This window comes from Pararge aegeria, chromosome 8 (genome assembly GCF_905163445.1).
Source record: "Pararge aegeria chromosome 8, ilParAegt1.1, whole genome shotgun sequence".
NCBI classification, from domain to species: domain Eukaryota; kingdom Metazoa; phylum Arthropoda; class Insecta; order Lepidoptera; family Nymphalidae; genus Pararge; species Pararge aegeria.
Genome location: NC_053187.1, coordinates 7,674,980 through 7,689,450, shown reverse-complemented (window position 1 = coordinate 7,689,450; position 14,471 = coordinate 7,674,980). Strand labels below are relative to the sequence as shown.

The window sequence follows — 14,471 nt, the reverse complement described above, 5'->3', positions numbered from 1 at the left end:
TCTGTATAAATGCAAAACAGTTTGTTTTTTCAAAAACGTTTCTGCTAATTGTATATTTTATTTATACACACGCTGCTTGCTGGCTTTATGTAGAGCATAAATTAATATTTTATCCCTTTTCGTACAAGTTCAAGATAAAAAATGTTTTTTATAACTTTGCCGCACCAAGGCAAGTTTAGGTTACAGATAGGTTTCATATACGTACTTATACTTGACGAAAATTAATCTAAACATGAGGTGATTGAAACTAAAATATCGTTCAAATTTTAGGTTCGAAGAAATGGATTCTTCGATTTGAGAATTTCGACACTAATGAAAAAATAACAATAGATCATCAACGGTCATGCGGCAATCGCAACAGTTCACCCGAGATACCTTCGTCCGCTCATCCGCCGTGAAGAACATTTGGTTCACGGACATTATGCTTATTGCATCGGGTCAGACGATTGGGAGCCTACAAATAATGTATGCACGAATGTTACGTTATACTCGACATAGGATTTCGTTGAAGAGCCCTAACGTTGTTTGCACTACTAGAATCGATCCCAAACGGTTATTTACCGAAATACACCAAGCAGCGCAAATACGGTCCAAAGTTAGCTTTATGAAGTTTTCTAAGACTATTTGAAAAGAATATTTGATATATATTCGTTTGTATACCCTGTATTTTTTCAGTTTCTTAGCGTAATGCCCAAATGTTCTTGTAACCTTAATGTCTTAATACATAGCAAAGTAGCTTGAAAATGCATTGCAAAACGCTTATAACTAGTTTTTGTAGATAATAGGAAAGCATTTGAGCTAATATGAAGCCCGCCTGTCTGCATTGAAGTAGGGTAGTGGAACTACGATTTTTATTTGCTTTTGACAATAAGAGCTAGACTGTTCGCACCGGTGTCGCTGCTACCCGAAACCGGTCTGTGGGATTTTTGGGAAGCTGTGTGGTAAATCCTACAGAAGATCTATGACCAGCATTGGACGTCCATTGGTTGACATTATTATGATGACGACTTACATAAGCATACTATTCTATATATATATATACAAAAAAGAGAACCGTTAATAGAATAAACATTTGTTACATCAAACAAAAGAATCGAAAACAGAGAAATAAGGGCAACAAAGTTTGCCTTATCGCTACATTGTGATCTCTTCCAGGCAAACAATGACTTAAAAGAGCCCCACCGAAACGATATAGGTAGTAGATTTTAATTAATATCTGTTATAAGTATACATATATAATATAAATGTTATAATCATTAGTGACCAATAACCGGCCCACTACATGTGGCGGATACTTTAAAAAAAACAATTCTCACTGGACCAGATAGTAACATATTAAATCATTGCACTGGACTTCATAAAAAAACTACGCATCTGATTTTCACTACACCCTTAAATATGAATTTTGTTAAGAATTTGATAACGTCATGTGTCATACAGATCACTACGAATTACATTGCATAATGGGCATACGGCAGACCAGAATAAAGCTGTCACCACCCCTATTCTTCCCGTGGCTGTCGTAAGAGACGACTAAGGGAATATGACGGCGACTTCCTTGGCGCAAAGGTGAGCGCTGTGAATTTAAGTAGGAGGTCCCGGATTCGATTCCCGGCAAGGCAATTTGGGACTTTATAATTTCTGATTTTTCTCTGGTCTGGCCAGGTGGGAGACTGGCTACTTACCACCTTACCGATAACTTTTAAATTTTTTTTTAATTTCATTAATTTGGGTGGTTCTTGTTTATTTATTTACTTATGCTTCAAAAATAAATAAACAAGGCTAAAGAAGAACCACCTTAATTAATGAAGGTCAAACATTTTTTCGGAGGTCATCTTTTGCAATGCAAGGCATAGTGATCTGTGATACATATCGTCGTCTAATTCCCACAGCTTACGAATAACTTGAGAATAATAATCGAGTGGTACATTAATCATTTTTTTAAGCTAATTGTAGCATCCGACGGTTCATTCAATTGGTCGTGAGTACCGACCGACCACACAAGGTCCGTGCCATTCTCCGAGGAGCATACTGAGATGTTGAAGATTATCTTTTGCCGTCGTTGCTCGTGAACGTTTTATCTTATCACCTTCTTTATCGTCTTATTTATCGGTAGACATATCTCTGGATTTCTTTTACAGCACGTCTGAGAAAACACTGAAGTTACCTGAGTATAAAATACGTAGGTCGTCGTAGAACTTAGGAAATTCGACACGTAAGATAATAATTACTACAGTTGGCTTATTAATAATGCATTACACAACCAACAGTACAGTACCAATTCTTCTGTTAAGAAGATCTCTTAAAGGAATTTAACTGACCTTCTCTTGTAAATAGAGGTCTAAAATATTTCCTTTTTGATTACTTTTGGACCTAACAATTAGTTTTGTTAAGTGATTTGAGAACAGCAATGACCACCATCGACCACAACCAATGTAATAAAAACAAAAAGACTGTATGTCTGTTTGTATGCAGTCTCAGAATTTGGTAGGACGCGTTTCTTGCATGCCCGCGTAATCGTTGCTTTTTCTAGGCGATGGTTTCCACTCCAAAATACTTTGTTCGTCAGATATTACAAGAAACAATCTTATACCTACTATAATACTCACAGAGTATCAATAGTGGGTGAACCATTTTGTACATTTTTTTCACGAATGTGTTGAAATACGGTCTGGCAATATTAACTAGGTATTTTAGTTTTAATTAAATATCAAATAAAAAAGTTCCATAAACGGGTCGACATACCTATGGTACCTATATGTTTGCGATAATAATGGTGCTTCTCGTTTTATTCGACTATTCTATTCGACCCTCTTTGCAAACTATAGGTACTAATAGATTTATATCTATTACTATTTAATAATAAATAGTAGATTATGATAGGTAATTAATACAGTCGGCATAAACATGAGAACTATGTACAATATAATGATTCATCTTCGTTGGATTTTTCGTGATAAGTTATCATAAAAGGCATTGTAGTGTAGTGTAGGTATTTAAAGCAACAAAAACTGTTTAATTTGATTATCTTTCTATTCTCTCAGTAACAATGTGCTTTGTTAATGTGCGGTTAAACACAGTGGGTGCCTACAGGTATTTATGTGCGACTAAATCTATTAAGTGCTTTTGGAGGGTACCTATTTCTGAATCTTGATACCCATCTTGTACCTACTTCTAATCTTACAATAGGTCCAACATGTGGGTTCTCGCTTAATAAACATACAAAAAAGATATGGTAGAAACTGATGGTTTTAATATAACTGCCATAACCTTAGCAGATTAGCCCGCTACCATCTTAGACTGCATCTTCATTTAACTGGTTTAAAATAAGTATTTTGTTTAAAACCCCCTTTTTTACTGTAGTGGAATAAAAAAAAACAAACTTATCGAGGTATTGTATTGTTACGTATCTAAAAACGTTGTTCTGTAAATGGGATAGGTGCTGGCATTCAAAAGAACCGCCACGAAAAGAAAGTTATAAAATAAATTGAGCCTTCTTATAGGCAGATTTATTCAATGAATAAAATTTATAGTACTAAGCTATCGTTTTCGAACGATTATCGAATGAATTGTATGCAAATATAAAACGTGCTGTATTGAAACGTGATCCGCCCATAACTCCCACAAGATGCACCGAAATGTTTGTTTTGCGAATGCTTGATTCGTTAAAGATCATATCTAAAATACGCGATCTATTTTTGAATAGCATTGGATCCGCAAGCGGCTTTGTCTGAGTGTACTTTATCCCTACTTCGTTACTGGTATAAATGCCTCGTTGATTGGCATGTTTGAATACGGATCACGATGTCCTGGGTTCGGTTCTCCAACCAGGAAGTTTTAATTGGGTATTTGGTTCACTCATCATTAACCCCCCAGCATCGGTCTACTACAGAACACGAGTCTCCTCTCAGAATCAGCAAGGTTTTGCCTGTCTACAACTACTGGCAAAACCTTGCTTATATATAATATTGCTTAAAACGCACATAACTTACAAAAGTTGGAGAGATTCGAACTCGGCCCCCGAAAGGGAAGTCGAAATGCTACCCACTGGGCTATCAGCGCTTAACAGATTATTAGGTTATTACTAACTTAGACTGCATCATCACATAACAACAGTTGAGATTGCAGTCAAGGGCTAAGTTGTTAAGGAACACAAAAACAAAGTTATCACAGAATTTAGAACATACAGAAACCGTGTACACGACTATTGTTGAAGCATCAAAAACCACTCCACTTTAGTAGTGTTAATAGAACAGGCGATTAGTCACATAAATAGTTTCAAAAAGTTCTTAATCGTTAGTTTTTAAAAGATAAGTTGATATTGTTTGTCATTTAGCACAACAAGAACGGTAACTTTTAAAGGTCATGATGAGATAAATTCAAAACTGCTTGCCGAAATTCAAGACCCTAGGATGCCACTGCATGCAATAATGGCTGACTAAGGATTCTGTGTGTCCTTAACTCTGTGGGTAACACTTAAAATATTTAATATTAACCTGAGCTAACATTGATTGACGATAAACAATTTTAAAATAATCTTTAATTAATTACCTTCAGCTTCTAAAAGTGTTTCTAGCTACTGAAACTTGTTATTAAGCATCATGACTTATTTATATATAATAATCCATGACACATAAGCAACATCTTCTTACGTTTCCAGTTAGTTACGTAACGAGGTTGCATGTAAGTTGTAACCCATTAACACATGCGGAACCCGACCACAAAACTTTAGTGCGTATTATGACATCTGAGGTAATTAAATGTAGGAACGTTAGATAACACAGGTTTTAGGTTAGCCAACATGTGAAAAATGCAATTTCTTAATACAATGAAATTAAATATTAATAACCAGCTTTTACGTTCCCTTTTTACGTGATAGAAAATTGGAAAGTAAACTATCTCTATGCAAAATATTTGGTAGGATCGGTTTAGCTGAAGCCGTGAGTAGATAACGAAAGATTCCTTTTTTAATGACAAGGTTGCTTGGAAGCATCCGGCTCCGCTTTCAGCTCTCACAAGATAGAAAAATGAATGTTAAAATGTAAATTGTTGATGTTGGAAAAGAGCAACTGCTGAGCAACTTTCTTGCCGGCTTCTCGGTAGAATCTGCCTTCCGAACCGGTGGTAGAGTCACTACACACGGACAGACTTGACGTTTCAAAAGTGCTTGTATTAGGCCTACTTGAAATAAATGAATTTTGAATTTGATTTTTTTTTTGTATTAGCTGCTGCCCGTGTCGTCCGCGTTTATTAGGAATTTCTTTTCTAGGATAAAACAAGTCCATGTTACTCTCCGTCTTATCAAGTAACTCTATAAATTAGCTATCATCATCCTCATTAAAAATATCACTCGCTTCAACGGTGAAGGAAAACATCGCGAAGAAACCTGCACGCCTGAGAGTTCTACATAATGTTCTCAAAGGTGAAGTCCACCAAACCGCACTGGGCCAGCATGGTGGACTACGGCCTTAACGGGTTGATATGATGATGATGAATAATAAACCGGGATAAACTAAGTATTCCTTGATGCAGTGCTTTGGTACGTGGACGTGTTAATTTCATCCCTTGCCGGGGGATTTTTGTCTCCTGCCTTTGTTTTCTGCCTGTGGTAGATCGAACCCGCGACCTCCCACTTCGCTCACCACTGCGCCTGGTCATCAAAATGAATAAGTCAAATGTTGAATACATTGAAGTCACCAAAGAGCGTGGCTTGGGAAATCTTCACCTGTTTGGAATGTGAGCATCCTCCGAGCTAAAGGTCGGCACGAGGTCGTGGCGTTACAAAGGTACCTAGTTCGCCGCAAAATACACAATAGCAACACTACAATTAAGTAGAAGGTGAACCGCGATGCGATAGTAGTAGCTTGCGTGAGTGGCTTCAATATCATATTTAATATTAATAAGAAAGGTGCAAATCGTTCGGTTTATTAGAAAGAAAAAACATTTATTCATGTTAAGCGTTACAAACAGTACATCTTATAATAATAAAGTAACAACATAGTATACAACATACAATGTCTGTGTGTAACACCAGACAGAAAGGGTGTACAGCTCAGCATTTGCCATGCATTGTACCTAAGTGCACGCATGCCGCTGATTTTCAGCTGAGACCCGAGTGACGATACGGGAAACTGAATATATAAATAAAAATAATGAAATAAATAAATAAAGTGAAGTACAGGTTATTCCCATTAAAGTTGGTAATAAAAGTGATAAAAGCAGCAAAATTATAATTATACTAAAAAATAATCAATAAAAAAAAAAACAGAAATACTGTTAATTACATAATGCAATTATATAATTAGTGTTAATATAGTAATATATAATATAATACGATTTGTATATAAAGATAACACATTAACTGAAACTCGCATGCCCACCTCTATATAATTGACCTCTATATATATTACGTATTGCAATTATAAAATATACCTATTTACCTACATTCAATACTGTTGCTTATTTATTTGTTTTTATTTATAACTAGCGGACCCTCGCGACTTTGTTCGCGCATGAGTCAATCGAGAAGCTAGAATAGATGTGATGCTAACATCATAATCATCGTGGCTAGCTATGTACCCTCTATTATTTTACGTGGTACACTGAGTTAGTAAGTTGTCATTATTTTAGTTGATACATAAATACATACATCCATCCATAAATCCATCCTCACAAACTTTCGCATTTATAGTATTGGTAGGATTTAAAAAATTCTAATGTTTCTAAATATATTAAATGTACAGAAATCTTCCAGTTACAGTTTTATTATAAGTATAGATTGTTGTTCAATGGTTATATTGCGTGGGATTTTTCTATTAATTAATTGCAGCTTATTTTTATATTATTGATTACGAGCGAAGCGCCACCGCATCAGGCGGTTGCAATCTATGTAAGCTTTATTTAATAAAGAAAAATAAAGCCTCAAAAGATGGCGCCTTTCGTCAATGCTTCAGCTAAATTCCTAAATGTACAAATTCACTTCTTACCTAAATGTTTTTTGGTTGACCTCCGTGGCGCAGCAGGTGAGCATTTATGTCTCATAAGTGGGAGGTCCCGGGTTCTGAAGTAATTTTCGTATTTAAATTATTAAATTTTCTCTGGTCTGGTCTGTTGGAAGGCTTGCTTAAAAGCTCCTATTAAGGAATTAAACCGAAGCACGTCAAGACACCATTGCCAAGCCAAGAGGCACCATTTTTCAAAGGTATTATTTTTGTAAACAAGAAATAATACCCCTAACAGACTAGCCCCCAGATGAGATTGCAGTCAAAGGCTGTCAAAGACTAACTCGTGGTGGAATAATAATATAAAACAACATAGTATAAAACTAAAAAAACATGTTTTGTTATTAAATTGCATTCCAATTATATATCTATGAATATCTTAATTGCAAAGGAAGAACATTGTTTTATGATAAAATGTACATTGCAGAGAATATATTATGCGGAAAGCCTTCTAACTGCAGCATCCACTATTTAAAGTATTCACGTTTAAAACTTAATTATGTGAGTATGGAATCTATATTTTTATAAAAAGTACTTTAACAAGCGTTGTTATGACCTTAGAATATTCTACGTTTCCTAATAACCTTTAAAAAGTAGCGTCTTGATATGGCGTACATTCATCGAGCCAATTTAACTTACTCTTAATTAACGCTATTTTAACCCAAAAGGTTTTAAGGCTAAGCGTCACTGACTGTATATTGAAATACTAACAGATATGGAATACTAAGAAGCACGGGTACTAAGAAAATAGTTAAAGAACTCAAGCATAAGATGGCCCGAAAGTTTTTTAGAATATGTAGGAATAAATGAGTGCTCAATTAATAAATCTTATAGACTGTTAACTGCGCTGAACCAAAAAATGATTTATTTTAATACTATAGTGTTCGTACGTGACACCATCTGTTAAAAAAAAAAAATTTAAAAGAAGTTTGACCAACTACTTTTAATAGTTTAATCTGAAATAGGTACTAAATACAGCTAAAATGGTTTAAATCTGAAGCTAAGCTGATTTAATCAGTACTATCGCATTCTGATATAAACAAAGTAACCGAAGCTATTGTCTGCGACTTCGTCCGCGTTTATTTGCAGTTGCAGTTCTGCGGAAATCTTTCGGGAACCGTTCGTCTTCCCGGGAAAAAAACCTATATTTATCTCCAGGATGCAAACTATCTCCATGTTGAACTTTCAACATATTGCTCTGTGATACATTCACAAGATAGTTAATTTACAAAAGTGAAAAGATAAATTTTTTTTTGTTTGCTTTTCCGCAATAAAAACTATCTGATATCCACTTCCAGCATACAAGCTTTATGTTTGATATAGATGATGCTCAACCATAGGTAACAAAAAACAAACAAATAAATTAACAAACAGTCAGACATACTTTGGCATTTATACTGGTAATATTAAGCTGAGCTGAATATTAGTATTAGTGTGATTACGTTCATTCGGTTTTACGGAAATGACAACTCCTTTTTTAAAAGCAAACTGTCATTTCCGGTGCAGCTTTAACATGTAATCTTACACGATATTTAATTTGATTATGTTATTGAGTCTACCGGGGATCCTAGAGCTGGTAACCTTGATCAAAGAATTCGTATGCCTATTCAAAGGGACAATGCTTCCAGCAATTTATGTACTATGTTGATGTAATTTAGGTACTATGCCTCGATGCGGTGGTATCGAAAAATTTCAGATTTCTCCAAGTTTAATTTTGGTACGTAGGGTATTTTTTTAATTAAGTTTATGTTATTTATAAAAAATAATTATTATATTTACAACTTACTTAGTACGCGCTTTTATCAATTCAAACAAATTATGTTTAACTCGTAAAAAGCTCCATACAAAAGACTTCAACGACTAACATTACAGTAATCACATTTAATTTTTTTTATGCATTATTTGTTTGTTTTAAATTTACATTGTTAAATTTTAGATTTAACTACTGATAATATTTAGTTTGTATAATTACATTTTTTTAAATGGGACGAATTAAGTATAATTATTACTCACCTTCAGTTAACTATTTTTCATTGTAAAGTCAACATCTCCTGAAGATGCTCCGGTTTCGGAGCGAAACGTGCGTAGAGGCTACATTGCCGAGGATCTATTTGGTGTGGAGTATACGGATTGAAGAAATTATAAATTACAACTTACTGATTCTCCAGCTTTTCGCGGAGTATAGCAAATTAAGCTAAATTTTTTTTATGTATTATTTGTTTGTTTTAAATTTACCTTGTTAAATTTTAGATTTAACTACTGATAATATTTAGTTTGTATAATTACATTTTTTTAAATGGGACGAATTAAGTATAATTATTACTCACCTTCAGTTAACTATTTTTCATTGTAAAGTCAACATCTCCTGAAGATGCTCCGGTTTCGGAGCGAAACGTGCGTAGAGGCTACATTGCCGAGGATCTATTTGGTGTGGAGTATACGGATTGAAGAAATTATAAATTACAACTTACTGATTCTCCAGCTTTTCGCGGAGTATAGCAAATTAAGCTTAATTTTCATAATATATTATGGATTTCCGAAAAGTAACGCCTGCTTCTATCCAATATCCTCATATTTCTAGGTGATACCGGTTTAAAAAAGACCATTACAACTATTCTTTACCATTATTTAGAGGATGAGAACTTTTATACCTAAACAAACAAGATGTGTCTAAATATTAAATTACTAAACGGACTTGAGATGTCCATGAGCGATTTTAAACCGACTAATCTTCAAGTAAACCTTTATGACTAATGTAACTTAACACTTAACTACAACTTAAGGTCAAGTAATGCTCTATTATCGTATTAAAGTAATCCATGACAATGATTAACTATATTACTAGTAAACCGCAACGGCATTGTGCTCATTAAGTGACATTACCTATTTCTGTGACATAGAAACTATTTCTACGTTTTTAGGGTTCCGTTCCTAACGGGTAAAATGCCTGTCCTTGTGTCACTAGGCTGTATCTTATGAATCTATAGTTAGATAGTTGAAATTTTCACAGATGATTTATTTCTGTTGCCGTTATAACAACAAATTTATTAAGATATTTATCGTAAGGTACTAACTATAGTCTAATCGAAATATAAGTATTAACAAGTTTTGATCCAAAACTAAAACCAATGTGTGTGTTCACAACTTTGAATTTTAAATGAATAGAGTAATAAAAACTTTAATTAATAGTTATGACATTTAGAAACAACGGAATAAAATAAATATCTTAAGCTGCTGTCTTATGGCAGGGTTTACGTACGGGGAAATTTGGGAATATATAGTTTCTGAATTATCTCTGGTCTGGTCTTGTCTGATGCAAGGCCATCACTAATATATGGTATACTCAGATAATGATGAGAGTCTATTTCATATACAGCGAAGTACACAACAAGGATCTTACGAGTATAACAAATAAACTATAATAATCCTCTTTAATAACTGATTTTAATATTCATTTAAAAAAAATATCCTTTGGTCTGGTTAAAGGCATGTTTCATAAAGAATTACGAGGTCCTGAGTTTGAATCCTAGGTCGAGCCAAAAATTGGTAGGCATTAGGTTTCTTTCTTGGTAATTTTCAATATTACCCCGCAGGAATGAAATAGGTAACATGAACTGAGCATAGGTTATTTATGGTTCAATAATTGTGTACCTTTATTATAAATTCTCAGTCTGTATCTCCAATTATATTGAAACTCGGTTATAAAAGAACATACGAATTAAACATCGTCGTTTAAAGTTAACAGGGAATTTGGAAAAAAAAAGTCGGTACTGGAAACGTAACAATGACTTATCAACGGTACCCTCTCCACGATTGTTTTTTTTATGTAACTTTTTCCTGCTATTAGCAAACTAGAAGCGTCACTTAAGGTGTGTCCTAAAGACAGTGTACTAAAAACTACGTAGGTATACCAGTTGTTACTCATCTTGGATAACAATGGATGCCGATTACGTGAATGCACCGAGTTTTAGAAGTAGGCGATACATTGAGTGGGTACGTATGCCATTCACCTACACTGACTGACGGCACAGTTTCTTACGTCGAAACTAGAATATACAAATAAATATTTGGTACTCAAAGCCTAATTTAGTTTTATAATTACCCAGCTAACTTTGTTGTGGGCTCTTCATAGACCAGGGTGCGTTTGAAAGCTTTAGGTTTAAGTTAGCGAACGAAGTTATCACCATCCCCATACAATTATGTAAACATATTATATGTATACTACCCGTGATACGGGTTGACACCGTCAATTTTCTAACTCCTGACTGGTACTGAATTTTTTTAAGAGATAAAAAAATACTTTTTATCTCTAAAAAAAATTCAGTACTATTTTTCGCCTAACCCAGGCTTCGAACCTAGGTCCTCGTGATCCGTAGTTAAACGAGCTAAGCACTATACCAACGAAGCAGTCAAAAATAGTAGTAGGATAATAAGTGGAGGAAATATCCAGTATATTTGTGCATTCCATGTATGTCTTATACGCATCCAAGAAAATGCGTTATAAAATATTTGTATGATTAGATCTGCTCTCTAGATCGAAATTCAGAATATAATACATTCGAATAAATCTGTTATATGTAGTGTCATCACCGGCTCTTCCCGCTGGTGACTTACTGGGCAACTAAAATATAACGGGTAACATTCAGCAGCGTCCTCTGTGCAACTACTACCATCTACAGCCAACACCAACCAGTCTGCCCAGCGTGCCGATTATGAGCAACCCCTATTGTTCGAAGAGGCCTTTAGTCCAGCAGTGCCGTTGACTTTTATAAATAAATAAATAACTATACTACGACAATGCACGTGTTAGGAAATAGGGAATTACAATATTTTATATATGTCCCGATGATTATATTAAATATAATATAAATATTCAACCATAGTATGCATACTCATTGATAGGATTAGGCGGGTGACGCGGGTTTGACAAGATAGATTGGCGGGAAAGAATAGTTAGCACGGATTTAAATTAATTAATTGAGAATAGTAGATTAAGAAAAGTATGGTGATAGAACGTTACAAATTGGGAATAGATGATTTATAATGTAAACAATATATTTAATGAAATATTGTTTTGGTGGAACAAGAGTCCTGAGTCGTATCTGGTCGACTGGTGATGAAGTTGAGATAAGTTGATCAAAGGGCCTAGCGGTAAAACTTGTGACAATGTTGTAATTGTGTTTATAAGTCTTGTTTTAATTGATTGAATAAAAGAGCAAGTTTTAAAGAGTTTCTTGCCAGTGGTCTTCTCTGCCGAAGACAGCATTCCGAACTGGCAGTAGAGTCATTTAAAGGTAACGAGTAATATGAATTATAGAGAAGCTTAATATACAGATACTTAGATATTTAATTTTTTTTTTTGGTAGTAAACATTATTATATTATTATTAAAATTAATACTTTAATAGTATGTCATAAGTAAGGAAGAATAATATTCATAAGAACAAATAAATTTACTGCTAAGCAACTAGTTAGTATTGAAGTTAATATCTGGGTCTACCTTTCACCCCCATTCTATTTTATTAGCACACGCATAGCCATCTAGCCCCAAAGTAAGCGTAGCTTGTGTTATGGGTACTAAGATTTCTATGATGGTGAATATTTTTATGAATAATAGGTATACAAAAATACTTTTAAAACACAGATAAACTCCCAGACCCTGAAAAACTAATTTTCATGAGACAAACATTTTTCCAGTTGCGGGAATCGAACCCACAACCTTGGACTCAGAATGCAGGTTCGCTGCCCACTGCGCCAAACGGCCGTCTATAACTTTTATGATTGTATAGTCCGTACCAGACTACCAATATAGACAAAAATGTTGTGATATAAAAAATCTATGTGTCTCACGGATTTAGTGGTTAAAATGAAGAAAAACTCTTTGCGAAACGAAATAATATGATATGTCTAATAATACTCAACAAGATAACTCAGAGGATAAGGTTTAACTTCAAATTTAATTTCCAACAAAAGCTATCAAACTATAATAAAATATAAAATGGATTATTAAAATCCATGCAAGTACTGGATGCCTGTTAAGCCTAACTTTAGACTAGCACGAAATTCTAACTTGTGAGTTGCCAATGATCACGTTTACCTTCTATTTGCACAACTGGCTTACGTAACGCATATGTTGTTTGTTTAACAAGATGCTCCAAACACGATTAAGATTTTACTGATAATATTCGCTAACCCCTTTTACAGTTAACTTTAAAAAAATAATATTTGCAAAACGTATAGTTAGATCATTTAATTTAACAATTTGGTATGCGTTTGGTTGGCACCCTGGATGGTTTAGATTCACAAACTAGCCCGACAGATTGTCATGGAGTCCGCTAGTATTTCAATAAAAGGATATTCTCGACTTAAGCTAAGTTCTTTTTTTTATTGAACTTTGCAGAAATCCGTGATTATTAGAATTAAATTCCGCAAAATCAGACTAATCTAGATAATTCGTTCGTTATTGTGTTTTTTATCTAAAGCTGCTGAGCTTTTGAGTTTGTTCGTTTGAACGCTCAAATCTATATTAATATAATTAAAATAGTAGAGTACAACATGTATTCTACTATTTTAGTTCTATTTATAAGGTTTTATCAAAATTCTATCCCCAATGAGTATATAATATATACGGTATATGAGTTTGTTAGTCAGAACTTGCTAAACGAAGATCATATCATTTTAATTTAAATTACCTTTTTTAACCCCCGACGTAAATTGGAAGTGTTCTTAGCTATGTTTGATCAAAATCGGTCCAAGGTGGACGCCGCCACAAAATTGTATAATATTTTTTCACAACTCTCTTAATATGAATATTAAATGAGACGGCTTAACTAGTAGAAAAATAATGGGGGTCGGGATATCTTTATTTTTTATGTTATATAATATGTTTGCATTTGAAACCAGAATCCTTGATATAGTGAGTTGGGGTATATTGTGTAGGATAACGGAAGGAAGTTTTTAATATGTTTTGTCTCCTACTTGGATGGTGGGATAATAATCGGTTGATGGTACTAAAAACATAATATTATATTCTGATCGAATGTTGTTGCGCGTTAAGGTCACTTCGCTGTCATGGTTGATTTTTTGTTCGGGTGCTAAGCGTGCTAAGTTATCTTCGCGCATTTTCCGGCGGGCGGGCATTCGAGCTTTCATCCCTACCCCACGGGCGGGCGGCGCACGCGCATCCCCGACATTGGCGGCCAGTCCCTTTGCGGCGCACCTCGCGGCAACATGTCTCCCGTGTGGATCGTGCTCGCTTTGCTCCCAATCCTCGGTAAGTGTCCAGTGGTTATTCAGTGAAGTTCTTGGACGTGACTACGTGAATTTATCTCAAGTAAAATACTATCTAGAGAGCGTATATTAGTGTTTCCGTAACTGTGAGGAAATAGGTTATAGTGATAATGCGGTTGCGCGTGAGTTAGATGCGATGTGCAGGACGTCCGGGTGCGTGGGAATATTTTTAAAACAAGGA

The 14,471-nt window shown here is 34.6% G+C and overlaps 1 protein-coding gene across 1 annotated transcript in view; it reads left to right on the top strand.

The window, feature by feature from the left end:
• The first annotated feature begins 343 nt into the window (after nucleotides 1-343).
• Nucleotides 344-14,471, top strand: part of LOC120625989 (adhesive plaque matrix protein-like) — a 28,874-nt gene continuing 14,746 nt past the window's right edge. Inside the window, 4 exon segments of the mRNA XM_039893270.1 lie at nucleotides 344-437; nucleotides 14,109-14,140; nucleotides 14,142-14,190; nucleotides 14,193-14,273. Of these exon segments, the coding sequence (XP_039749204.1) occupies nucleotides 344-437; nucleotides 14,109-14,140; nucleotides 14,142-14,190; nucleotides 14,193-14,273 (256 nt within the window).